This window comes from Letharia columbiana, assembly GCF_014066305.1.
Source record: "Letharia columbiana isolate WasteWater2 chromosome Unknown Sc0000003_s0, whole genome shotgun sequence".
Lineage (NCBI taxonomy): Eukaryota > Fungi > Ascomycota > Lecanoromycetes > Lecanorales > Parmeliaceae > Letharia > Letharia columbiana.
In genome coordinates, this window is record NW_023501039.1 from 1,446,903 (window position 1) to 1,473,796 (window position 26,894).

Sequence of the window (26,894 nt, forward strand, 5' to 3'; positions counted from 1 at the left end):
AGGTGGCTTTGGCCTTTGAAAGCTAGATGCGTCAGCTTATTACCGAAAATTACTATATTGATCAGGCGTTACTTCAATTACATCAATACAAGAAGCATGAATTGCCTCTCCCACAAATACGGAGTGTCTTGCAGGGTATAGTTCTTTATACTATGCTTTAGATACTAATTTACACGTTCTACCCCTACCCAGCAACCTCAGTTTCACTCCTCTTCCTCCTCATCCTCATCTTCCTCCATTCCTTCCGCCGCAGTGATTTTGAAAGACGGATCTTGATCCACACCAACATAGCTATCACTCATCAAATAAAGCGTCAACTCCTGCTCTCCCACCCTCGTAGGCACAAATTCCAATTTTGTGTCCAACTTCTTTCCAATAGTCACCCTCTTGATCGCAAGTAAATTCTTCGAACCCTCATCCCCGACCACCAACCACCAATTCTCCATCTTCTTCTGCGGGTAGAATGGCGCGTGCACCGCCGTATCCGGTTCTTCATCCTCATCCACTTCTCTTGTAATCGCGACTTTGAGATGAGCAGGAGAGTTGGTAGCGATGTTTTCTGGGTCTTCAACCTCGAATTCAATCTCCACGTTGGGATACTTGGTATTCGTGAAAGTCGCGGCTTGAGCAAGCTGCTTGTTATCGAGACCGAGTCGCTTGACTATCTTCTCGTATTCTTTGTTCTCGGATGGGTCCATTAGATCCATGAACTCGAAGATGTCTTTAGCGCCGGAGTCATTAGCCGCTTTGATGACTTCGGGTGAGAAGTGCGGAATCTGCTTCAATGGGCTGTCACGATCCCACATGGCTTGCACTACCATCTGTGACATTTCCATAGCGCTCATAGCGTTGAGATGGCCGTCTGAAGAGAGGACGTCTACGCAGCCACTGAGGAGGTTCAGTACTTTGGATAAGATAATCTCTTGGTCTTTTGCGAGATCTACTGGTAGTTGCATGCGGGAGAAATGCGCTTGGAGCAGGACGAATGCTTTGAAGTGGGGAGATTCGTACGCGGGCTGAGCCATTTTGACAGGGACTCGGTCGTAGATACGCCGCAAGATGTGATCCTCGTGCCGTCGTATCTGGATTGACTCGAATTCTGTAGCGGATGTGACTATCTCCAGGATGCCCTTGAGCTTAGTACGGCCTGTCAGTGAGAGTAAGAATGTTTGCATAGTGATGAACGAGATGTTGTAATAGGCGGCAATCATGGCGGCATTGAGTGGGTTGACGGTATCATCTTCCTCGTCCAGCTCTATGATCTTGGCTGCTGATAAGTCTTTTAGCGTATTCTCGACCAGCTCTGACAGATGTGTACTCAGGCCCTCATGCGAAGTGTCTGTCAGTCCGTAGTAGCTTGGATTAGCCAGTAGTCGACGGTAGAAGTAGGTGTACGTAGCCCAGTCGACAGCGTCTTGCGTAGATGCAATTATCTTTGTACTGATCTCTGACACAAACGCATCGTGCATGTAGACTTGAAGATGGCTCTCGATCGGAAGAGCCTCGTTCAGGAACTTCTTGTAGTATTCGCGCTTGGTGGCGGGTACCATGAGCACACCTCTACTCGACTTATCCTCAAGGGGTCTGCTAGCTTTGCCGAACATCTGCAAGATCTCGCTAATAGGATAATCAATATACCGATGTTCTCGGCCCTCGTAGAATTGAGTACCCATCACAATGACGAGGTGAGCAGTGCAGTCAATCTCCCAGCAGACATCTCGTGAAGCAACCATGATCTGAAGAGCTCCAATCGAGTAGAGGTGAGAGACGATGCGCTTGTCGTTCATACTTAGAGCTTCATGGAAATACCCTATACCATGTGATATGGAGTCAGCCAGGGCAGTCTCGTTGACACGTTGCAATAGCGGAGCTATCTCATCAATGCCGGCGTGCAGAAATCTGTCCTCGTCATCGTCCGCTATGCAAGCTGCAAGCAGGTCAAGAGCAGTAGCACGTGTTTGCTTGCGACTAGGAACGAAGATCATGGCCGGCTTGTCCGGAGACATCTGGAGGACAGCAGCATAGGTCGGCTTAGCCATCGCAAGCATTAATGAGGGGAAGTGAGGTATAGTAAAGGATTGAATATGCAATTCAAGCGGTACTGGCCGCACGTGAGGGCTGAAGTTGTAGATGGTATGCTTCGTGGCTCCAAGCCATTCCCCAACATCCCGAGCATTGGAAAGCGAGACGCTCAACCCAACCAGGCGCATGTTATTCTCGGTCTGCAGCGCCACGTAGTGCATCCGCGACACGATGATTTCGTAGATGAAGCCTCCTTGGCCCCCTAGCATGTGCAGCTCGTCTGCAATAAACAACTGCACGGTCTGCACATTCTTCCGCCGTTGCCATTGACGAGAAATTAGATCCCACTGTGTTGGAGTTGCTAGTATCAGGTCGCCCTTTTCCAGGATCTTCAGATCAGCCGTGGTTTCGCCCCTGAGCTTAACAATCTGTTTACCACCCGCAACCTTTGCGAGCCTCTCTTGCCAGTCCGCAAGCCTTAAATCGACGAGCTCTTGGAATGGGGCGATATATACAGCTCGACCTTTAGCCTGCGATGACCAATGGCGGAGTATGGCAAATTCAGCGCATACGGTCTTGCCAGCACCTGTGGGTGCGCCAACGAAGACGTTGTCATTCGTGGTGAAGAGTGAGCTGAATACTTGGGTTTGGACTTTATTAAATTTTTCCCATTGAGGGTAAAGTCCCTTAAAGTCCTCCCTTTTCAGGGCGGCGACAGGCAAAGGCTGTAGATCTAGCAACGGCGTATGCGCAGGGAATTTCTCTGGAAGGACGAGCTTCTCGAAAGACACAGCAAGCTTCGTTTCTGACTGCAACCACCGGTCAGATAGCACAGTGATGAAGTAATTCGGCGGCATTGGCTCGGTAATGGGAACGGTGAATTCCACTAGGTGTTCGCTCATCTCTGATTGTGCATAGTCCTTCCGCAAGAGAAACTGGTCATGGAACAGTATATCCTCGCCATCACAATCTTCAACGAGAACCCAGAAATTCTCTGCTATCCCGTGCACAGACTCGTCCCATTCGAAGTTAGGCGTTATTGTAAGCTCAATCCGGAGCATAGACCTTGTCACAGGCTGAACTTGCGCCTGGACTTCCAACCTTGGAAACTTTTGGACAAGGCTACACACCGTTTTACCAGACTTTGACATCCCAAGAAGCTCCCCCATGCGCGGAGGGTCGAGGTCAAAATATGCTGACCACGGCACGTCAATCTTTTCCGCTTTCTGTATGATCTCTCGCGGGCAGGTTGGAAACTGTCGAAGAGGTGTCATTGTTGGCCACATCCGCTTCTCCGCCATCTTACACAAGTCTAGAGCAGTCTTCGCTACGGACGACCAACCCTTCTTCAGGCAGATCTCGAAGATGGCTCGAAGGATTCGGCCGGCGGATTGGGTAACGTATACCAGGTCTGCCATTAGTGCAAGACCTTCCAGCTTCAGTCGTGAGATGAAAGCCTGCAATAATACGTTGATCTTCGCATGTGGCTCCTCGATGCTTTCTTTGACTGGAATTGGGACCCTTCCTAGAAGCTTTGCTAGCTCAAGCTTCTCGTCTTGCCTGACTGGGATGTACTTGAACTCATCACTAAGCGCGAAAATTCTGAAAAGTTCGATCGGAGTGATCATTGGCTGGATATGATGATTGTATGTCAACATGGAGGTGTGCGTGATGTAGTAGTGCGAGGCGATGCGTCCAAGCTCTGTGGCCTGGAGCTTGCCAGTTTTCTTGTCGTACTTGACGAGACTGGACCTCTCCAAGACCGCGGCAGCTGAGTGTACAAGGTCAACGCGTTTTTGTTCAAGCGCATTATCTCCCTCATACTCGGCGCCTACGCTGTACAGACCAGGGGAGCGCAACATCCGCACGAATAGGTAGGTGTAGCCCAGCCACTCGACGGCTTCGTCTCGGGTTCTGACGTTGCCGAGGACTATCTCTGCATTGAGGTTATCGGCTAACTTGCTGATAAACTGGCTCTCAATCGGAAGCTGCTGATTCATGAGCGACAGATAGTACTGCATCTCACTCTGGGTCGTTATGATGATACCCTCTCCAAAGGTATCATATTGAGGCCGCCCCGCACGACCGAGCATTTGCAAAACATCCTGCGGGCTTAGTTCTACCCAGCTCCCTTTTTCGGGGGAGTAGATCTGGGTGCCCTTAATAATGACAGTATGAGCCGGGAGATTGACACCCCACGCCAACGTTGCCGTACAGACAAGAACTTGGAGCGAACCATCGGCGAAAAGATCTTCGACGGAGCTTCGATCAGAGCGACTCATTCCGGCGTGATGGATACCGAATCCGTAGGGCATCAGCTCTTTCAAGTCTCTATCCATCACCTGACCAGATTCCTCCTCGAGGATCTCTCGACTTGCTGCATCGCTCCGAAGGATTTGCCCTATGGTCTCCATCTCTAGAGCCTTGTCTTTGATGTATCTAGCAGTCTTTGCTGTTTCTTTTCGCGAGTGTACGAAGATTAATAGCTGGTGCTTGTTCTGGCCAACCTGTTCCATGACTTTGGTATAGCAAACGTCATTCATAGTCTTGAGCTGCTTGATCGCCTTTTTGTCTGTGACTCCAATGAACTCCTGACGCAGAGGACATGGTCTGTAGGATCCATCAAAATGGAAAAGACCATTGATGGGATCGACCCGCAAAAAGCTTGCCACGTCTCGGTAATTGGGAAGGGTCGCACTTAGGCCTACCAGCCGGACCGGGTCTCCTGTTTGTTCAATTTTTCTGATGGTCCTGCTGACTATGCTCTCAAGTACTGGACCTCGATCATCATGCAGAAGATGGATCTCGTCGATGATGATGAGTCTGACCAGGTTGGTGTAGCTCATATCCGTTGCCTTTCGGGTAATGACATCCCACTTCTCTGGCGTTGTGACAATGATCTGTGTGTCAGCAATTTGCTGCTTGGTAAGTTGCCGGTCACCGGTAAGCTCAGAGACCTTTACACCGTATGGCTCTAATCGTTTCCCAAAATTGCCTACTTGCTCCTGAACCAAAGCCTTCAATGGAGCAATATAGACAATCTTGAAGTCGTCGAGCATGATCTCTCCAGTCTCGGGATTTCGGTTCTTCCCAATCTCGCGGAGCATGGCTAGCATTGCCACGTTCGTCTTTCCGGAACCAGTCGGGGCACAGATTAACATGTTTTCATCATTCCCAAATGCTGTGGGAAAGCATTTTGTCTGGATACGATTCAATTCTTTCGAGCTACCAAAGCCTTGCCGTGCCCACTCTGGCAGATCAGATGTTGGGATATTGTTGCGCTCGCTGGCATCTTTGCGTGCTTTGGGAGCCGGTACGTGAATTTCTTCGTAACCCTTAAAAGTCCGCTTCGTCGTTCCGTTGGGAAGCTTGACATTTTGATTCGTCATCAGATGATTCCCCTGATCGAAGACTAGGTTCTCAAGGTTGATCAGTTTCTTAGGTTGCAGACCTCCAACCAAAGCTCCATCCTTCTTGGCAAGCGCCCCATCCGTTGCTGCCGATGGTACGTCAATGTCCATGAGGTCAAGCTTGAGCTTCTTGTTTGGTTTCAAACCCCCATCGACATCCTCGTCATTTCGACCTTCGAGCTCATCGAGGATAGCTCGGTGACCTTCTGCGATCATTTCGCGCTCCAGCGCAGCTCTGACAGTCCCATCTTCCGCTGCTCTTCGCCAGCGAGTAACCCATACGATCTTGTCTCGGTTCATGATGAGTTTCTCAACCAGCTCATGATGCTCCCAGTCGAACAGCTCCATAAGCTCATTCTCGATCTCTCTTAAAGGTTTTTCTTCTCCGTCTTCGGAGATGCCGGAAAGAAGCTGCAGGGCTTCTTGAGTCTTCGATTGCTGGACATGGGCATCGGTGTAGATGACACCAATTTGTCGTTGTAGCCAGTATGCATCTATGTCTCTTACGGGTACAACATTCATTTCCGCTTTTCGGTCCATTTTGGTGGTCGACCCGTCAGCATTGCCGTCAATGATCATTTCTCCACCGTCTCCCGTAATTTCGACTGGGTCCCTTGCTTCTGCGCCACCGGCAGCGGCGTCATCTACCTGCGTTTCGGCGTTCTCCGCCTCTTCATCTGAGGAAGGCTCGTCCTCATCTCTGACCTCCAAAGTCTCGGGACCGCCTTCTTCTTCATCGTCCGATTCGTCGAAAACTACAGCTACACCCTGTTTCTCGTCCAGTTCGACATCATCCTCGGCATTTCCGGCGCCGTCGTCTTCCATATTCGCATCCTCATCTTGGCCATCGTAATCCGTAATCTTCTTTCCCAAATTGACCAATTCATTAAACGCCTTTGAATCCATTGTGACACCCAGTAGATCATCAACTTCCTTCTTCTTGTCAAAGTCCTTCATATTCTCATCCTTAAGAAGCTCTAGTATGGCATCTGCGGCGCTTCTCACAACCTCGTGGGGTACATCACCCAGATTATTTGCAGTCGTTGTCAAGATAAGATCATAGGTTTGCCGTGTTGCTGGAGTCCGAGGTCGATACTTCAAGCCTTCTACCAGGGCATCTGCCGCAGAAAGGATGCCAGCCCCTCGCATTTGTTCCGGCTCGCCTCGCTTCCTCTTCTTCTGTTCTCTCTTCAACACCTCCTCTCCTTCTCTGATGCTGCCTCTCTCGACATCCTTGAGATCGGTTGTCTTCTTCTTTGGTTTTGGAGCATTCTCACGAGCATCTCTCGACCCCATGTCACGAATGTTGATGCGACCTGCCAAGGACTCTGGGTCACCTGTGACTTCGTCATTGCGGCGGGTAGAGAAACGCTTATCGTGCTGCAAGACCAAGTTGGACATAGCAGCATATTTGTACTGCGAGATGTTGTTAGGGTCTGCCATCTTGAGTCGCAGAGTCAGTGAACGCGACTACTGCGCAGATTTGTGGTAGGTAAGAGGCTGGAGATCGAAGTACGATCAAGTACAAAAGGGACAAGGAGGCGGTCGAAAATATTGATGCCCTCTTGATCCCCGCTGTGGCAAGGGCGGACACTCGAGGTTCACTGAGTCAAGATTCGGAAGTTCAGATTTATGCCGCTAAGGAAGTAGTATATGGGGCTAGTCCCGCTTGGGTCTCCCGCACCGCAAGTTTTAACTTACTTCAGGTCAGAAATTAGCATCCAAAATCTTTAGTGAGGTAGTTCAGAGCTCACAGGCCACCATACCCACTCTCCCACTATCAAATGAGGGTGCTTCGAGTCTACTCGAGCGCGGTCTCAATGCTGGATTTTGTCCAGATATAGGGTAATTACAACTGCTTTGGGCTGACACCAATCGGAGTAGACATTGTCTGGTGTCTTCATTTGCAACTGTGCAACATACTTGCAAGGTCTCAAAACATGTGCTGGCCCACTCGGTCCGATGGGACGAGGACCATACCTCAGATCTCTCTCACTACTTCTCTAAGCTGGTTCTTAATGTCCTTAAGATTGTTCTATCACTTCATCAGGAACACTGCCAAAATTTCTTGCACAAGCATAGCAAGCGATCTCTTTGTGTTTCCCTTCGCCCTGTTCCTTGCCGCTTTTCGTCGTCCTCCCCATCATCCCAGTCCTTTTCGTTCGCCGAATCTGCTCCTCAAGCGTCTTGACTACACTCCTCAGCACCCACTTAAGATTCTTGCCCGTGGCGCCCTGCTTGCGCGAGGGAACCTTCATGTAACAACAGTCGCAACTCCACCGTTCCCATCGAGAACGTCGGTCCAATCCTTGTCATCCAAGATTTCTTGCCGGTACTCAGCACAACTTTGTGCAACCACTTTTCATATGTTTTCCTTCCTGTTTAGAGTATTATCAAAAATCTCCTTCACGAGTGCTGAAACTCCAACCGGCCAGGATCGGTAAATCAACTCTTTCAAAACCGTTCTTGGCTAAGAGACTTTACATTTTGAAAAGTCACAGCGGCGTTCTAAAGATGTACACGAGGGAGCTGGTTTCCAACCGTGCACTTGCATCTTTGACGAAAGCTCTTCCTATATAACGTAGTATCGAAGATGAACCGGGGGACGAGCTGGACACCTCGCTGAGATCTGGGGTACTGAGGCTGTCGTAATATTGTCCCCGGTATAGAAAATTGATCATTTCGGCAAATGCTGCTGCGCCATGTCCTTGACGATGTAAGTCTTGATGCTTGCGTCGATGAAGGCACCGGCCATTACCGTAGCAAAACTTTGCGAGTGGTGGCGCGTGACTCTCTGATGTACCGCGAATCTCTCGTTTTCGCAGACAGGAGTCAGACCTTTTGCATGATGGCCGCTCTGGCGGACAAGAAGGCATAAAGGCGACCAGTCTAATGGATTAGCAGTGGCGCAGACTGAAGACTGCTTTTCGGTTCGCGTGAGTTTCTAGGAGGGAGTTGGAAACGGCTTTGGGTATGAAAGTATAGAAAATGGCAAAAAGGTCTCGGAGGCAGGGGTCGACAGGCATCACATATTGACGAAGGGGAAAAAGCCGGACATTGTAAAGAGCAATCTTTCATATGAGCAAATTGTCGAACTCCTAGGAGAGATGTGAGAATACTGGAGCTGAGTCGATTCAAACAAAGAACAAGTCATAGAAGCCTGCGGAAGCCACTCGCTGCAAGTGAAAAACAAGGATTGCTTCTCAATAAAAACACAAGCCCCAGGGTTGGGCTGTGATGCCAAACGGTTTGAGGAAACAAAACAAGGAAGAATACAAACATCAAACGCTATTAGACAGCCAATTGCACTCTAGGAAGACTATATGCCAGCAGAAGCAAAAGACTATAGTGCAAAAGCCTCGAGAAATGTCAACTTTGGAGACAAGAACGTTGCATCTCATGTGCCCGATTTCCAAGTATCGCCCGCCATTGCCTTCACGGGGCTCCAAATGTACCCTCGTTGGGTAGCCCGACCAGGGTGATGAGACTGGCTTCAGGATGAGGATCCCAAGGCGATCTACATGACATGCACCTCGTCGGTGCCCAAGTGTGGCAGTCTGGGGGATCTACCCCTAGATCCAAGAGGTGTACGCGGAGCGGTTTCCTAGAACTTGCCCTGAAAGATTGACAATACCGAATCGAAAAGATCCTTTCGGTTGCTTTCCTTGTGAACATGTCACAGCGGTGGTTAAGTATTGCGCAAGACTCATTTGACGTCTTCAGCCAACACATCCTCCTCCTTGACTACCACACTCTCTTCGGTCTGCTTCACTTCAACTGTCTCACTTCCCTCCCCTTTGGCCGCCACCTCCCCCTTTACTTTTTTGATCACTTTCTTCTTATCTACCACGGCCGAGGGACACAAGCCTTTTTTACTGAGCGTACAGTCGCCGCATTTTCTCCCCACAGGCAAGCAAATCGTTTGCCCAAATCCAACCAACAAATGATTGATCTCATGCCATCGCTCTCTGGGCAACCATGCCTCTAAACTCGCCCTTGTCTCCTCAGGAGCCTTGGTCTTGTGCCAGCCCCAGAGATTGCTGATACGATGAACATGCACATCGACTCCTATTCCCTCAGTTCGACCCCACGCAGCGCTTAAGCAGAGGTAGGCCATTTTGGGCCCTACTCCGGGTAAAGACATGAGTCCTTCGATTGAATCAGGTATGTCGCCTGCATAGTCGTCTCGGAGTATCAAGGCGGCCGCTTTGATGTATCGTGTTTTGTTGTTGTGGAAGCCAACGACGTAGATCAGCTCATTGAGCTTGATAGGATCCACCTGGAGAATATTCTCGAGTGTAAGCCCAGGAGACGGAAGCTCTGTTTGTAGACGGCGCATGGCGATCGCGTTGGTAGTGTCTTTTGTTTGAGACGATAACATTAGGGCGATGAGAGTTTGGAAGCGTTTGTCCTTTACTAACGTTAGCACCTCGCCCATTCTCGATATCATTCAAGGCCAGCTTACACGAGGCGTCAGATGCTCTTCGGCAAGCGTCTCGCAGCCCATGGTATCAACAGGCGCCAGCCTCTCTTTCCGCATTTCTCTTACAGCATCGTAGATTTCTTCCCAGTTTGCCGGGGCCTCTATCTTCGCTTCTCCTGCTTCATTAACAATTCGTTTCGCCGGCTGACGTTTTGCTTTTTTGAGTTTCCCCACAGTACCGTCTTCGGATGTCAGGTCTGGCTTGCGAGGCGAATTGCGCGTGCTTGTAGATGTAGATTTCGTGGTGATGGCTGTAGATGGACTGCCGAGACTCCTTTTGCGCTTCCTTGAGGTAGACGGTTCAAATGGAACATCTTCGATTTCGAACACCGAAGCCAAAGTGGAAAGGGAATCATCATCGCTTGTATCTTCGCGCTTCACCCCATTCTTTCCTGGGCTGGGAAGGGGCACCTCTCCATTGGCAGTGAAAGCCTGCAGCGACGCTGCGAAAGCCCTTGTCTGTCGTCTTGGGGCGCAGTCGGCTTGAGAAAAAGAGATGGCGACCTTCGCAGTATCTCGCGCAATGCGAGAAGTCTTCATATGGACTTGACGCCGGCAAGGGGTTCTGGGCTCTGCTGGGCGCTGGACGCGATATGATCCCTGCAGTTTTACCCCAGATTCCAGCCTTATTTGTAGATCCAAATCGGCCAATTACCTTTTAGTATCCCACTTCGCCATTCTCAACATACCTAGAGCAATGCCGGCGGACGACTACACTGCCGCAGTCTCTGGTGGTTTGAAGCTCAAGAGTGTCGCCTCATCCTCCAAAGTCTCCAAATCCCACAAAAAGAAGCGTCCGAAACCCTCCCAACCTGAATCCTCCGCCGATGCCAACGCGGAGAAGTCCAAAGATGGGGCAACAGATCATGGCGACGATGTCAAGGACGAGCACGATGACGCTGCTGTAGACAAGAGTCAACAGGCATCCGAGGAGGCCGAGGCTCTATCGCCGGGGCGAGCAGGAAAGACAGAAGCGGAGCTCAGGCATGAGGAGCGTAGACGGAAAAGGGTGGGCTATTTCCACATATTGCCCTTACCACTTATCTATACGGAGACCTTTGGCTAACACTGGTGCTCTAGCTCGACGAGCGCCTGAAGCGCGAAGGCACCAAGACGCACAAAGAGCGTGTGGAAGAACTGAACCGCTACCTCAGCAATCTGAGTGAGCATCATGATATGTAAGTATATCTTTTCTACCTCTTTACCATGATGGGGATGCGGCAATTACTGCGAATTCCTTGAATAGGGAAGGAAGAGACAACGGTGCTGACCTTTCCTTTTTCTACCTAGGCCTAGAATTGGCCCTGGATAAGACCCGTGGAAGCAGAGGCATATGTACATCTTGGAGGCAAAACTCTTGCCGAACATGTCAAGGCCGTTCCTGGCGAATGATCAGAGGTCATCTGCATGACTCCTTTATATAGAATCGTGATGTACAGGACCGATGTCCAAATTGGGATGGTGGTCAACAAAGAATCATCCATGGGTTGTATTACAATACATGAATCCAAAAGGCCCCGATCCGACCGAAAAGCCTGTTTTTCAGAGTACTGGAAGCTGCCTATTCATACCCATCAATAATTCGTACACTTCGTCCCCCAACAAGCTGGCCGATTGCACATCGGCAAATCTTGCTGGTAAATCAATCATGCCGTCAGAATAAAAGTACACCAACTCCGCATGCTCTCATTGAACCACCCATGCACAATAGGAGAAGAGATCATGAGGTACGTCAAAAGAATCGCTAGCCTCCATTGCGAAATATATAGATCCAGGGGCTCACCCATATTGCGAGTCTGCGTATATAGGAGATGTCCAGCACCTCGCCCTAATCTCCTCCACTTATTGAAGAAGGAATCGCAGGTCTTTGGTTAAGTTGGGCGTTTGAAGTTGCTTTCGCCATCAGCTTCATTTGTTAAAAAGCCATGCCTTCTTCAACGCCGGCTACCCGCTCAAATGCCCCTCGTTCATATTCTCCTCTCTCCACCGGAGTGATATCCGGTGTAACGTAAACATCATGGTATATGTCATCATCCGTGTCTGTCTCATTAGTACTATAACTACTCGACCTCGGGCGCGGCTGCCTGTAGTGACCGCCTCTGTTCCCTACGTCCACAAAGCCTTGTCTCCGTTGTTGGGAGGAGAGTGAACGAGAATGCGAATGCTGCGACATCGAGTGTGCGTGAGAATGCGAAGAGTGGGAAGGAGCGATGCGGTCAAGTTGCTGTTGCAGCATCGAGACCTGTTGCTCTAGCCGGACACGAGACGACTGTTCGTGCCGGATCAGAGTTATCAGGGTAGTATAGTGTTCGATTGTGAGACCTGTCAGGCTAGTGCGAGTGCTACGGTCTATTGAGCCTTTATGTGCTGACGTGTATGGGCCCGAGGCTCCGGCTTTTAGGGTCGTCGCAACGCTTGTTGGGCGCTGTTGTGGGGTGGTTTCGTAACCAAGTTTCGAAGGACTCGCAGGTGGTGTCGCTTGTGGCAAAGCTGGCGACGCTTCAATGGGGGCTTGTCGGTAATCGGACGAGAGATAGCTGTCAACTGAGTTCTGGCGTCCGGCCATCTCAATGCGTTCAGAGTGACGTCTCGAGGGCGACGTGGAGCCTGCTTGCAGCTTTGAGATGGCGTATTCAAAGTCCATGAGCTTGATCTCTAACGTGACGATTCTCTCTTCTAGACCTATTCGCTCTTGAATTTGCATGGCGTCGGCTGGCAAACCGAAATTGAATTCTTCGCTGTGCTGGCCGAGATTGCCATCGTCGTTGTCTGCGGCATCAACGTCGTGTCTCCGTCCCAGCTCTGGTGACTCAAAGCTCCGGATGCCTAGAGAGCCCATATCGGTACTTTGCCTCCAGTACTTAATCTCATCACTTCTCCTACGCCACCGCCTCCACTGTATGGGAGACATGCGATGCTCCGTGTCGCGAAACGCACCCACGGACCGTGATCTTCGCTTTGGGTTACTACCATTTGTGACTGCAAAGCCGATGTTGTGCGCATCAACAGGCTGTTCTTCGTTGGTTTGGAGGCCCAGACCTCTGATTGCAGCTTCTACTTCCTGGACCTCTGGCCTATTTAGGATCACGCTTGGGACACTAGCACGTCGGGGTCGAGCTGGCCGCTCTGGCGGTAGACGCTCTGGTTGCGGAGGAATCGGGTTTCTCGTAGCCTCGTCGCATGTATCGTCGTTGCTTATGATATCATTGCTTGGAACGTCATTACTTGTAGCGCCAACTGGGCTGGAGATGGTTTGGAATGGCGGGTGTGACCCCAGGCCACTGGTACGCAGGACGCCGTTGATCGGTACAGAGGCAGAGCGCTTTGCCTGGACGTCGGTTGCAGAGGTTATAAACTCTTCCGGATCCTTACTTAGAAGTCAATGTTGTTCTTCGAAGTGAATTCTTGAAGCTCTTACATGTCGAGGGTACACTGTAGGGTTGGGCATGCTAATCCTATCCCTTGTAGAACGCCTTGTAAACATCCGACGCAGGGTGTTCCGGAACCCGGCTTTCCTTTCTTTCTTTGGTGGCGTCTGCATCAGAGTGCTCTCCCTTTTCGTGTCGCGATAATTGCCGTTGCGCAGTGGAATCGACGGATCCTTTGCCCGTTGCCATGCTTCCGGGGCTGCATGTGCCGGAGCAGTATGGCGAAGGCGTCGAGGGGATGCTTCCAATTGCTTTTCAGAGTAGGTTCGTCCGAGGAAGCTATCAGGACTGGCATCACGAAGGTCGCCAGGAGGCTGTCTTTTCGAGAGCAATCGATTGTCGAGCGAGCCATTGTCCTGGTTTCGAGGAAGCTCATGCACAGTCTGGAGTCCTTGGGCGTCAATAGCACTGCCAAAGCTACTCGGTCCTGTCAAAGGAGAGGTCTCAGTCTGGCTGTTGGCGCTCACGGACTCGGCCATCATGACAGCAGAGTCGCATTGAGATGTGGTGAAGGTCAAGCATGCGGTACGAAGTCGTCAGGCCTGACGCGCATAGTTTGAGGTAAGGGATCCCCTAAGAATCACCCTCGTGAATGAGTAGAGATGCAAGTGAGAGAGGCTGGAGAAATGGATTAATGAGATGATCGATGGCCGTGCATACATTCGGCCAGCAGCCAAGTAGCATTCCGGAGAAGTTTCAAGCCTTGAGGTCAATTATAGAGCGCGTATCATGATATGCACCTTGGACGCAAGTTGCCGAAGATGGTGTGGTGGCAATTCGAAGCAACGAATGTCTAATGAGAGCCCTGCTCATTCCTCTCAATTTGCTGACTCTGAGCAAGAAAGTTTTGATGGTCAATGCAATGGAGCAGAGAAATGCGTGAATGATGTTCCTATGGTGCTTTGGAGATGAGCACGAATGGGAGTGCAGAAGTCGGGATGTATGAAGTTTTGGATGGAAATAGAATGAATTACACTAAGTAATTGATCGATGCAAGAGTCGATCATCCGCTGTGACTCGAGTGAGTGAAGTACTCTACAGGCCACAGCGCCGCTATCAAGAGGCGAGAGAGGCTTGCCCGTGGCTTTTGCTGCAGGGGTCTTCGGATCATGGGTCTGCCTGCCTGCACCATCATCCTTGCCAATCAAAAGCTCAAAACTTGCTCAGCCCGCTAATCACTTGCCCCACCCGTTCTCACTGCCCCCCGAGCCCCCCTCACCACCCTTAAAAACCTGACACACCAACCCCAAACCACACAATTACTTTATTGCTTCAGAACCCATCTAACTGGCCTACCTTACCCGCCCGCCGTTGAATGCAAGTCAAAGTTTGGAATAGTTTATAGATCTTCTGATATGCGAGGGGCTGACGCTATCGCATTTCCATAATCATTGTGGCGAATGGCGAACGTGTGTGCATGAGGAAAGGCTCGGCTGACCGGTGCTGGTCAGTGCACTTGCATCATCTGTAGCAAAAAGGCCGGATACAGCGTCTTATTCGCCGGATATCATGAGCTAGATCAAGTATGTTGTACTCATCGGGCATCAACGACAAGGCCTCTCTGCTTGATAGTATTGTACTTTGGTGCAGTCAAGATCCGAGTTCCCTGCTTGAAAGCAAGTGTAGGAGTGGACATTGTGGAAGTCGGGGGTGATGTTGCAAAGTTATTATACGCGATGGACATGACTGTCCAATAACTGCGGGCAACGCTGTCACACCACTTTCCACGTGCTCTCAACCAATTGGTTTTTCTTGACCGTGATTGACTGATGCGGGCAATGAGCTAACACCGTTGTACGATGAGTACTTGAACTCACGGAGGAAGATACTCTAGAATACAGTGCTATGCACGGGAAGACCAGAGAAGCAATCCCCCACATGACGATTCCATCGCCTCCGTGGCCTTGTGTGAGCCAATATCCCTTGAGTTTCAAGCATCGAGCCCCTGCACCCCATGCTCAACTTTACTATTGGACCCCAAAGTTACCAGTATCGACCATGCCCTGAGCTTCAAGATCTCTGAGTGCCTGACGCTGACCAATGTTTTGGGGGCTGTGTGCACCAGAACCACTAGCACCTGTATTCTCCGTATTTGTTGGGCTAAGGGGACCGTTGATGGTCCTGCCATCTGGACGCCCGGTACTAGCTGACAGGGAGCTCGGGACCATCTTGTTACCGTAGTGTTGTTCCTTGGATGCTTGGTATCGGCTGTCGAGGGAAGCTGAAGCCCACAGTGATGAAAGGGGTAGAAAGATCGCCACACACGTGAGGGCGTTGGAATACAAAGCTGGATTGTTGACGGCATATTGGAGAGTTGAGAAGAGCGCTAAGATAAAGGTCAGCTTGGGACGTGGGCTTTGGATACTGTTTTGCTGACCTGGAACGACAAGAGTCTGGCATCCCATGATGAAGATGATCTGCATCGGACCAAACTGAACCAAACCTAGCTTCCTCCTCTCGTTTAGAGCGAGAGCAAGTTTGGTGACGAAGACTGCGGAGAACCAGCAGATGCTGATGGATTCTGTAATGTTCGTGGCACTTGCTAACTGTTGAAGAGGCCCATCAACCTTCGCCTGCACGATGGCTATGGAGTTCTCGATGCAAAGAGCCAGTCGAAAGGCGATAGCCAATAATGCGATCACAACGGAGGCTGCGAAGATTATTTTGCGATAGAGCTGGCGCACTGTGACACATACCACGCGTGTTTGGAGACACAGAGAAATCTCGACGCATACCAGAACGAGCAGGGTGAAGACTGTGGCAGTGACGGACGTTGCGTAATCCCCAGTATGGACCCGCGAGTGGTCCCCGCTGAAGACAGCGTATGTTTCCGTAAAAGGGCCAGTAAAGTACAGGCATTGGAGAACATTCCGTACAATGTTCAGAGCTAGCGATGAGACGTTGACGATGAATATGGGAGAGGCACGCTTGTCTGGCTTGGTGAGGAGAAGGAGCACGGCGAGAAGGATGATTGAGGCTCCTGTCTGGGCACCATAGTTGATGCAGATCTGAGTGTTGTAATTGACGAAATAGTCGAGATTAGGGATGGAGACATTGAAGAGTGTCCCGTCGCTCGCCTGTAGAGTGAATGATTGGCTATATGGATCGAATGGCGTAGCTGCCGCCATAACGAATGGAGTGAGGTGTTCAGTGACTCCTTTGACGTATGTGTAGTGGGAGCGCTGTCGAGTATGAAGGAAATCGGAGAGGATGTGTGCGTGTGTGGGAGACAGAGAGAGTTAGAAAGACGAGATCTGTATGATCAAGATGCTGTCTGGCAGTTCTGAGCTTGTCTGGATTGATTGGTATAAAGAGAAGAGTATCTGAGTTGTAAAGAGAAGAGGATATAAGTAACAAAACTAACCTGTGACCTGTACCGTGGAGGAGTGATCGAGCCTTAGTATTGTCATGCTCGAAGATGTTGAATGGGTCATATTCTTGGACTATAATACTAAGATAACGCATGTACTAGCCGGTTGAATATCTCCTCTTTTGAGGAACAATTTGAGCTGCCACGGCTACTCGATATTCATCTTTCTCTGGGAAATAATATTCAAACGAGAGCTGTGAATTGACAGGCAAGGACACGCCCGCCATATCCAATTCGAAATCATCGTCACGACAACATGAACGCAATTGGGAAGGTGATCCATAAGCAGTAGCTACTGAATCATTGCAGCAAACCCAAGTGGACGCAGACTGAGTCGGACGTGTGCCAATAAGATATCCTTAGTATTGTTCCTGGAACACCGAAAACCACAGCCGATGGAAGACTCACACTTTCGAGCACATCAATTCTGCTTCAGGAGAGCTAGAGAGATTCGCCAACGCGGATATACAGTAGCTTGGCCTGATTCTTTCGACTGTACATGGCTAGAGGAGTGCTAGACTCTTAGACATGTCGATGGTTGAAGCAGATTGCAGCGGCAGCGTGGCTCGCGCTAGCTGATTTCAACCACGCACTGGAATATCTATTTCGCGCGCGGCCAATCTGCAAAGGAAACTTTGATTGTATGGATTGTAGATACTGTCAAGCTCTACATCTTTCTAGCCCAGCTTTCTTTATCACAACAAGGTCATCGCCGAAGTATCCAGCCTTAACCGTAAAGTAAAGACCTTGCTAGCGCGGACTGCAATACCCGAATGATGACAATCCTAATCGAAGCTCAACACTTCTAGGGATGCGTAATGACTGACATTTGACCCCTATGACAATTATGTGACGGTCATACGGTGACAGGCCAGAAAATAGGAAGCACCGCAACACCATTGTACCAGCGCCATTAGGAATCGAACCTAATACGAACTAAATACCCCCAACAACAAGGCCGTTTGACCTGATAAATGACAGCGCTAACCGTATACAGTAGGTGTCTAACCGTGAAAGATATAAGGCTAACAAAGACGGGCGTAGTAGATTGAGGCTTGGCGTTATCTATCCTTAGCTCGGTAGGATATCACTAGTAATACTCGGATTTCAGCCCTAAATACATCTGAATTCTAAGGTATCGTTTCCCTCGAATCTTACGCTTCGTATTACTATAAGCCCTTTGCTGTGCGGTCATTTGGCTATATATGACTTTCAAATGACCGAGTATGTCTGACCTGACGTCACGTGTCATATGACAAATCCGCATCCCTAAACACTTGACTTCAGTCCTTGATACAAGTACCCTACTTGAATTGATTTATGTTGCAAGTATGCATCGACGGAATTCCCAGCAGTATGTCTTCGAAGAAATGCTGCCTAAGGCAACACATCCGCGGCGAACCTGCCAATCTCGCATTCATTGACCTGAGCCTTGATGACACTGTCCTCAAATACGTTCTTCACGGCCCAAATCTCTTAGGTAGTCACATCGAAGAAGAGTTCGAGCTTTTCGAAATTGGTGAGACCAGGCCTGGGTCCGGGTCCTTGGCGATACTACGTCAGATATAATCACTCCACATACCTAGGTGCGTTAAAGCTAACAATGCCTTCAGACACCCAGAATGGGTTCGCTTTTCTTGAAGCACTCACCCCAGACATATCCGTAGAGTCACTTGGACGCAACTTTGATGGAGCATTTGCCCATACCGGAATAAATGTTCGGCCTTCTACTTCTGGCAGTATATCAACGCTTCAGCTCCTTCCTGGTCAGTCCTTCAATATCGGAAAGACAACACTAAATCTTGTTCCTGAGGAACACAGCGATCTCCCAATCAACTCGTCGGGCCTGCCTACCACTAATTTCGAGAGTTACAACTATCAAGTCAATCCCACTAGCACACCACAACGTACCGCCAGAGTGGGTCCTGCCGTCATTGAAACTCCTATGCCGCGCAGAGAACATGAGTCTGACAAATTCACGCCTATCCTCGAGCAGATTACCGGACAGGCAGTCTCGGGAAGGAAAGACAGTAAAAAATGGCCGGGGAGTCCTTTGAAGCGCGAGGTCATGCGAACAGTGCGAGACGCTAGTGAAAATGGTCACTCTAGTTCACAGCCTAGCATCAAGAAAGAAGACGAGCACATTGCTGATGCAGCGATCAATGAGCCTGATCCTTCGATTTCGCAGCCCCATGTCAAGACCGAAGACCAGCCTATTTTTGATGCAAACGCTGCAAGGCCGCTGGACCAAGGTGTAGTGGACCTCGAGGACGCGAAAACTGCGAGTGTAGATCTTAAGAGCGAGCATCTTGAAAATTTAGAGCCGCTGTTATCATTCAAGTCACGAGTGCATCCAGAAGGAGGCTCAAGCCGTTCACCCATTCCAGAAGAGTCGAAGCCTATATCTTCACCCGTGGTGCGAGAACGTCCAGCAGGAGAAACTAGAGCCTCAAGCCATTCACCGCTCCTGGCAGGGTCGAAGCCTTTGTCGTCATCCGTTGCGCGAGTGCAGCCAGAAAGAGGACCTGAAGCCCTGGATCGATCGTCCATCCTCCAAGCGGCTCTGGATTCAAGCCCGCAACTGGATGACGATCTTCATGATACACGAGCCCGCAAGAAGACAAAAACAGCGACAGTCTCCCGTCAGGCCCTGGTTGATGAGAGTCAGGACAGTCTGCAAAATGAAGTAATATCCGTCAAAAGAGGAGTCCCCACCTCAACAGATCGTCCAGTCTCTGCCGATCAGGCATCATCAACAGTTTTGACGCCCTCAATCAATACAGGACCCCTCTCTCATTCCGCAAATCAACCCAAACAAAGGTCTCTTACTCCCTCGACAGGATTGAAGCACTTTAGTCCCCCCATTGACTCAGACTCACTGCCTCACCCCGCCAATCAACCGCCGTCAGAATCATCGTTCAATCCAACTGGACCAAATCCTCGGACTACTTTCTCCGACAATAACACAGCCTCAGCATCTCCTTCTAATTCGGTCGAGCCAAGCAGCTCGATGAGGAGTACTAGATCTACGGCTCGAGATGAGCTTAACATCTCGTCATCCACGGACGCGGGAGCACGTATTTGTTTTGCGAGCTCAAGTTCAGTCGGAGATTCGAAGCCGTTTCTGCGATTTCTGTCACAGAAAGGAGTTAAAAAAGTCCAGTCGGTCCACGACTGCACTGTCTTGTGCGTCGGTAAGGAGCTCAAGAAAACCAGCAAGGTAATTTTAGCTGTGCTTTTAGGCAAAGATATTATCACCGACAGCTGGGTTACCGACAGTGTTAAGGGAAACGATCTGCTGAGTGTTGTGCCTTACCTTGCACGAGATCCTGAGAAGGAGGCCGACTGGGGAATCTCTCTTGACGAAGCGATCTATAGGGGAAAGCAAGGTCTCAGGGTTTTGCAGGACCAGACAGTAATTTTCACGCCATCTGCAAGGAAGGAACTTGGCAAAACCGGATTCGATGAGCTCAAGGAGATCGTGAAGTGCGCGGGTGCCAGGAGCGTCTCTTCGGCACTAACCAAGAAGAGTCCAGAGCAGAACACAATTGTCGTTGCAACGCACGACAATACCGAGGTGACGGAGCTTCAGAGGCTAGGCTGGAGAGCCTATGTGAAAGACATCATCAGCCTGAGTGTTCTCCGTGGCAAGCTGGACTTGAAAAGTGATGAATTTCTCATCAAGGAACAGAAGAAAGAAAGTGGGAAGAGGAAGCGTTGATCGTTGAAGACCTTCACGTTCGCATGAAGGCTCATTGTGCATAGCGTCAGGAGTCTACTTTGCTGGTGGCTGATGGGTAGATACCCCATAAGCGCTTCTTACCATCCTGCTAGGTAAGCAATCTCGTTACTGCTGCTGCGGTCAAAGTCGGCCATAGGGTGCAATTATGTATTCACGGAAGTATTAGTCACTGCAACACTTGCTTTCTGTATCTTGAACGCGTTGCCTACACGATATGCACCTTGTACTAGTACCTGCACGTCCGAGACCGAGCATCTCCTGAAGCGCTTTTGCAACCACCTGCCGCATTACACCCCTCCCGCTAAATCATAGGGTGGGGAAGAAGAGTGAAAGCCCGAGTACAGAAGCCACTGATAACGCTGGTCAATTTGCTCACCCCAACTTTTTTTTCAAAAAAAGTCCTCGGGTCGGAATCTTTGCGCTTGTCGGCGTTGGCAGCAAAATCCCACCGAACCGAATGGTAAGCAGCAATAACAGGCCACGAATGGGACACCGACGGTCAACCCCTTATTCACCTTACGCTTACATCGAGCTTCAAGACTTCTACTCGGTCGGCGGTGTGGGCACCGTCGAAGCTGTAGCTGGAGTTGCAGTGCACCATAACAGTTGCGGGGGTGGGCAGGAAGGGGCTTGCTCTGGCTTCAAGCACCTTTACGCCACCCGCCGTTTCGGTGGCATGAGTTAGCGATGATCCATGCCATCCTATTGGCTACTCTCTTGCTTCGGAAGATAGTGAACATGACGGTCGTACAGGATACGCCGACGCTCAAGGCTCTGCTTGTGGATAAGGTGGATGGGGAATTGTCAATATAGATAGTAGACGGCGCTTTGGAGAGGGTAGGGAGCAGGCAAGCGCAGGCGCAAGTTTACCGGAGTTTGATGGATTCGAGAAGATTTCTCGGGTTTTGATGTTTAAGAAGTTTAGGCCCGAGCGAGAAGGGGACGCATGGATGGATTGATCATTATTAAAGTAAAGTAAATTGTACTTTAGGATTGAGTGATTATTGAACAAGCTTTTTACGAGCAATCTTAGCGGCGGCAAGAGCCTAGTACCCTGGCAGATTAAATGTTTCAGATAGCGAACTGGGTAGGAACCTTGTTGACTCTTTGAATATCTTCTTCTTCGCATCTCAAGTATTTTCCCGCACAAATGATTTCAAGCAATAGTGATTGTATGCATCCACGAGGATTGTCACTACCATTGTCCATGTGCGTCAAGAACTTCACAGCCTCCAAGGCAAATGAGAGATGATGCCTGGGAGGATTTGGCAAATGAAACAATGAATGGACCGAAGGCCTCCTGGTGCAATTTGGAGCATTCTATGTCAGACGTCAAAGTTCAACGCTCCAGCCTCCCCAACACGCTGTCAACCCAAGTCTTTTCAAGTGTCCTGCTAACTGCTAACTCCAATCTCCACTCCTTGCCCCCTTCAAATTGTATGTGTTGTTGGCCGATGCCTCCCAGAGCCTCAAGCCCGCTTATATCCAGACTTTGGCTTGCCATTTTCCTTTTTTTTTAAATGTCGCTGTCTGACCATATTCACTCTTTTGCAAGTTGATCTGCCTATCAGTCTTCTTTTCTATCTTACTTCTCCGTTTTTGGGATTCGTTCTATCTTCTCCTGTCGCATTCGCGATCATTTGACCTCTCACTTGTATACCATTTTTGTTTGGAATCTACCAACTATCGCCATTCCTTTTCCAGGAGATCCGAGCACCTCAGTCATTACAATCATTCCAAAACCTGTCAAGGGACTAGAAAAAGTTTTTCAGTATGTTTGCGCCCACCATTCTGGGAGCGCTTCTTTTGCCACTGGTTGGTGCGGTGTCTGTGTCTGTCAATCGTACTACAAGTAGTAGCAGCCTCCATACGTGGTGGCACAGCACCGGTGAGTATAACACTCAGACCCCAGTGCTTGATGGCAACGTCCGCCAGTCCGGCAACTACTCCGTCCAAGTGAGTACCTCAAGCAACACCAGCGATCCAAGCAACTACTATGATTCTTTCGTCTACGAAACTATTCCTCGCAATGGCATGGGAAACATCATCAACCCGCTCGAACCCACAGTCTTGAGCACGAATGGTGATGGCATTACCATTGAAGCTGCTATCGGTATGACCATGGCCTGGACGTCATTCTTGTACAGTGAAGATGTTTCCGTTAAAATCTCTCGCCTGGATGGCGGCAGCACCGCTGCAAGCAACGTCATTATCCATCCTACCACTCTTGATTACGCAAAGACCGAGGTCAACGGCGATCTCTACATCACGGTGCCTTACAACAGTCGGGGAGTACGATTCTCGGTCGAGTTCACGGACAATCTTTACGAATTCCACAGCAATTGCGCAATTTCTTGCACTGTGGGTAAGCAACATTTGAAATCATTCTTTCCTGGTTGGAACAGCACGTCGGGTTGCAAGACATCTTGTGGCCCAATCATCCCAATTAGACTGGTCTTATGACTTAAAATGTTCCTTGTCCTAGGGGAGATGCTAATTCTAGGATCATTCTAGGCGGTCTCGTGCAGAACACCAATCCCTCCGGTGAATCGTATTGGCAAGGACCTTTCGATGGTGGAAACCCTGTCGTTGGCATTGAGCCTCTCAACTCTCTATTGATCTTTGCCAGCCCTTTCCCAGCGCCCGATATGGTTCCCGAACAGACTTCGCCGACCTCTCTCGTGGTAGAACCTGGCCTGGTCACGGATGTGCATACGACGGACAAGACCACGGTGATCTTCAACCCGGGGGTATACTGGCTCTCCAGCGTTGCACATTTGGCGCTGAGCAGTAGCGTCGATTGGGTCTACTTCGCCCCAGGCGCATACGTGAAAGGCGCCGTCTCTTTCAACACTGCCGCCCCAACGATGAAGGCCACCGGCCACGGCGTCCTCTCAGGGGAGCAGTACGTTTATCAGGCCAACATCGAAGCGGGCTACTGCAACGAACAATCCAACCAAAACGGATTGAGAATGTGGAGCGGCGTGAGTTCCGACGACCAGCAGACCTTCATCCTCAACGGCGTCACCATCAACGCCCCGCCCTTCAATTCCATGGACTTCACCGGCAACCTCGCCACGCTCTCGACGCAGGTGTCAGACTACAAGCAAGTCGGCGCGTTCTTCGGGCAGACGGACGGGTTGGAGAACTACGCGGGGTCGACGGTCCAGGACGTGTTCTACCACTCCAACGACGACACGATCAAGACCTATTACTCCGACGTCACCATCGAACGCGTCACCGTGTGGAAGGGCACCACGGCCCCGACGGTGCAGTTCGGCTGGGCGTCCCTCACCCTCGAGAACGTCCGCGTCGCCGACGTCGACATCATCCACTCGCGCTATCCCTCCAACGGCAGCCATCCGTCCCTCGTCGGCCTCAACCAGCTCTACTCCCAGCCCGACGAGACCGACCCCTACACCGCCGACGTGGCCAACCACGTCCGCAACGTGACCTTTGCCAACTTCCGCTCCGAAGGCATCAGCGGCGGTCTCTTCCGCATCTGCCCGCTCGAGACCTTCGACAGCTTCCTGATGGAAAACTTCTGGATCGAGGAGTTCTCGCCCGCCGTCACGGCCATCGCACAGAGCGAGTTGCCGCAGTTCTTCGACGCGGCGCGCAAGGACCCGGTCGGGGTCAGCGGTTTCGTCGTGAAGGATTTCACCGTCTTCGCCAATAAGACGGCCGTGACGCAGGACGCAGGGAATTGGGCTGTTGGGTCCCTTGGGAATATGAACATTGCGCCTATGTATATTTCGAGTGGGGGCGTGACTATTGTGTAGAGGCCGGCAGTGTAAGTCTGGGAGGTTGGGATCTCGTTTCACCCATATGACCTATCCGAGTTGTAAAAATAGCCCGCCTTAAATTCATAGTTTACAGTACTCGTCACAGGCTATCTCATGCCCTCCCTTTCCAAGCCTCCACGACCGCCTTGCGAGTCATGTCCATTTCCAAATGCGTTTTCGTCCCGGCCCTAGCCCATGCATCCAGCCATGTCACACCTGATCATATCGACTCCTGTGCCCCGCCGCCAGCCCTTTGACACTATCACTCTCCGCCCCCGTCCACTTCCTCGCACCTAAGCTCGGCCAGCTACTGAGGCCGATAGAGCTCCTCTTCACCGGCCCATTATTCTTGTTCAGCTTACCGTTGAACAGCAATCGCACGGCGGCCCAGGAGGTTGTGATGTAGATGACGGCATTCCAGAAGCCCATCAAGGGGAGGACGATGCCGGAGGCGTAGGTGAAAGGGAGGGAGACCAGGGAGGGGTGGAGGAGGGAAGAGACTCGGTTGATTGAAGAGGGGACCTGTGGTTTCGTGAGTTGGGTGGGTTACTTGAGCCTGTTTTCAAGGAGCCGGGTGGGAGCTTACCCATGTGACAAGCAATGAGACAAAGAAGAGAAGCGCTACTTTTGTATATCCGAACGCTGCCCTGTTCGCTTCCATAGTCGCCCGGTGATTTCGCTGCGCGATGGTCGAATGCGCCCTCGGTGTATTGGGTGGTGGCGCTTCAGATGACGGGCTCATTGGAGCTGAGCCAATAGTCACAGAGTACTGGTCATAACCCTTACCACTCATGTTGGGATTCTCCTTGTCCGGCATAGAACAGAGATTGGACACGTTGGGTGAATGGAGTGTGGCCAATTCGCTCGTAACCTGGATCTCGGTTGTCTTAAAGCTGGTGAAAGAATTTTCAATTCGCACAGGCACAGGTCGAGTTGACTTGGTGAAAGCGCGGAGCTGTCTGCGTTTGACGAAAATCTCACGTCCCGCGAGGACGTATATGCAGAATGAGATCAAGATACAGCACCTGGAATTCGATTAGTAAGAGAAATTTGGAGAACGGGGAGGGCTGCTTACCATGCTGGGGCATAGCAAAGTGCGATTCTGAGAGCGACCCATTCGATGTCGATCCAACACCAAAGCATGGCTGGGCCATAGATTTTGCCTTTAGATGGAGTCTCGATGAAAATGTAGACCAAGGCAATGATGAATGGTCCTCCATAGCACTGATTGAAATATCGGGGTCAGTGTTGCTGGTTAAAGGGAGTATATCGAGCCTTGGAACACATTCACAGAGTACATCTTTCAAAGACGCGGCTCAAAACTCAGGATTTGATCCAAAAGAAGAGACATAGATACGTACCATACAATGGTATCGCCATTCCAATGCCTTGAGCTGTTGGGCATTGTACCTGCGGAACAACGTCATGTATACATTAATAGCCATAGCCAGATTCCAGAGACTAGCACATTTCGGAGTCAGTGCTCCATATTCCAAGATAGCTTTTCGCGTCACGAGACATGTTGAGATTGCCATAACTCGCGGCAAGATGAGCAGCTTGCTCCAGGAACATGTCCCGTGACTGCGAACGCAGTATCAAGAACAAGAAGATACAACTCCGAAAAAGGCCTTACGCGTCTGCTGGTAGGAACCTTTTCACAAATTCAGTACATACACGTCAAGCCCCAGGTATCGAAGCGCTCACATCTGGATGAGGAAGCCTTGGAACTGGCAAAGGTGTGAGTCCCGCCCCGCACGTATACCCGACTGTGACACGAGTGTTGCGACATTGCACAGAGTGTTTCTACCAAAATTATGGGAGGTTAGTATGCTTTCGTCTTGGAAAAGACTCGAGGGGTGAGAGCATGTTCGAGAGTGGGCGGGGCCACAGCATGTGTTGCAATCCAACGTTTGGAAGGGTGGCAGAAGAGACTGAGGGGTGTACGTACCCCCAAGATGCGTAGAATATCAGTCTATTGACAGGCTTCCGGAAGGCAGGTGAGTAGATAAAGGTGAAGAGAATGACGCTAGTTCCAATGAGGGAAAAGCAGGAGGCGACACGCTCTGTAGTCTCGAGGTCATGAAGCTCTTTGAGACTTAATGCATGGGACATGGTGAAGGTTGTATGCAGTTGCGTTTTTGAGCTAAGACCAATCGTCGTTGAAAGAGGATTGTAGTCAGGCCGTAAAGCTATGAAGTGCAATGACACAGATCACAAACTGTTGCGAATATTGTACATATCCATATGAAGTCATAGAGAGAGAATTGCCAAAGGTTCGAAAGCGTCCAATACGGTGGAAAGAGGGTGGAAACGTGGTGACGGACCAATGGAAAGATTGTATATCAAAATCAAACTAGAAGCAGCGGGGTGGAAGAAAGAAGGAAGGGGCAGGGAAGAAGAAGCAGAAGGAGAAGAAGACGAAAAAGCCAAGAGCAAAAGGGAGAGTAAGGAAGGAGTCATGTTGAATTCTCGCCTCTTGCTGCTTTGAAGAGGGAAGTGGTCTCGTACTGGTAGTGTGTGGGTGAGGTAGTTTTGATTGTTCGAGTCAAGTTCCATCGGTACCATAGCCAGAGCGGCACAGGGCAACCAACATGAGCGAAAGACATCAATTCCGAAAAGCCTGGAATCTGGTCGATTATTATTGTACTCTACCT

At 50.3% G+C, this 26,894-nt stretch overlaps 8 protein-coding genes across 8 annotated transcripts; 3 read left to right on the forward strand and 5 right to left on the reverse strand.

The window, feature by feature from the left end:
* Nucleotides 1-203: 203 nt before the first annotated feature.
* On the reverse strand, nt 204-6,875 carry HO173_001951 (uncharacterized protein; the record flags this gene model as incomplete). The annotated part of the gene is made up of 1 exon (XM_037303887.1): nt 204-6,875. The coding sequence occupies one exon, from the start codon at nt 6,873-6,875 to the stop codon at nt 204-206; it is 6,672 nt and encodes a 2,223-aa protein (XP_037169609.1).
* Nucleotides 6,876-9,138: 2,263 nt separating this feature from the next.
* On the reverse strand, nt 9,139-10,455 carry HO173_001952 (uncharacterized protein; the record flags this gene model as incomplete). The annotated part of the gene is made up of 2 exons (XM_037303888.1): nt 9,139-9,843; nt 9,898-10,455. 2 exons carry the CDS (start codon nt 10,453-10,455, stop codon nt 9,139-9,141), a joined length of 1,263 nt encoding a protein of 420 aa, XP_037169610.1.
* A 157-nt stretch (nt 10,456-10,612) lies between these two features.
* Nucleotides 10,613-11,097, forward strand: HO173_001953 (uncharacterized protein; the record flags this gene model as incomplete). Its single annotated transcript, XM_037303889.1, has 2 exons — nt 10,613-10,924; nt 10,996-11,097. The coding sequence occupies 2 exons, from the start codon at nt 10,613-10,615 to the stop codon at nt 11,095-11,097; spliced, it is 414 nt and encodes a 137-aa protein (XP_037169611.1).
* Nucleotides 11,098-11,830: 733 nt separating this feature from the next.
* On the reverse strand, nt 11,831-13,822 carry HO173_001954 (uncharacterized protein; the record flags this gene model as incomplete). Its single annotated transcript, XM_037303890.1, has 2 exons — nt 11,831-13,282; nt 13,334-13,822. The coding sequence occupies 2 exons, from the start codon at nt 13,820-13,822 to the stop codon at nt 11,831-11,833; spliced, it is 1,941 nt and encodes a 646-aa protein (XP_037169612.1).
* A 1,488-nt stretch (nt 13,823-15,310) lies between these two features.
* On the reverse strand, nt 15,311-16,471 carry HO173_001955 (uncharacterized protein; the record flags this gene model as incomplete). Its single annotated transcript, XM_037303891.1, has 2 exons — nt 15,311-15,669; nt 15,721-16,471. 2 exons carry the CDS (start codon nt 16,469-16,471, stop codon nt 15,311-15,313), a joined length of 1,110 nt encoding a protein of 369 aa, XP_037169613.1.
* A 1,598-nt stretch (nt 16,472-18,069) lies between these two features.
* On the forward strand, nt 18,070-20,434 carry HO173_001956 (uncharacterized protein; the record flags this gene model as incomplete). Its single annotated transcript, XM_037303892.1, has 2 exons — nt 18,070-18,271; nt 18,327-20,434. The coding sequence occupies 2 exons, from the start codon at nt 18,070-18,072 to the stop codon at nt 20,432-20,434; spliced, it is 2,310 nt and encodes a 769-aa protein (XP_037169614.1).
* Nucleotides 20,435-22,228: 1,794 nt separating this feature from the next.
* HO173_001957 (uncharacterized protein) lies at nt 22,229-24,237 on the forward strand (the record flags this gene model as incomplete). The annotated part of the gene is made up of 2 exons (XM_037303893.1): nt 22,229-22,820; nt 22,970-24,237. 2 exons carry the CDS (start codon nt 22,229-22,231, stop codon nt 24,235-24,237), a joined length of 1,860 nt encoding a protein of 619 aa, XP_037169615.1.
* A 213-nt stretch (nt 24,238-24,450) lies between these two features.
* Nucleotides 24,451-26,352, reverse strand: HO173_001958 (uncharacterized protein; the record flags this gene model as incomplete). Its single annotated transcript, XM_037303894.1, has 7 exons — nt 24,451-24,762; nt 24,827-25,265; nt 25,316-25,464; nt 25,602-25,701; nt 25,874-25,891; nt 25,945-26,043; nt 26,189-26,352. 7 exons carry the CDS (start codon nt 26,350-26,352, stop codon nt 24,451-24,453), a joined length of 1,281 nt encoding a protein of 426 aa, XP_037169616.1.
* Nucleotides 26,353-26,894: the final 542 nt, after the last annotated feature.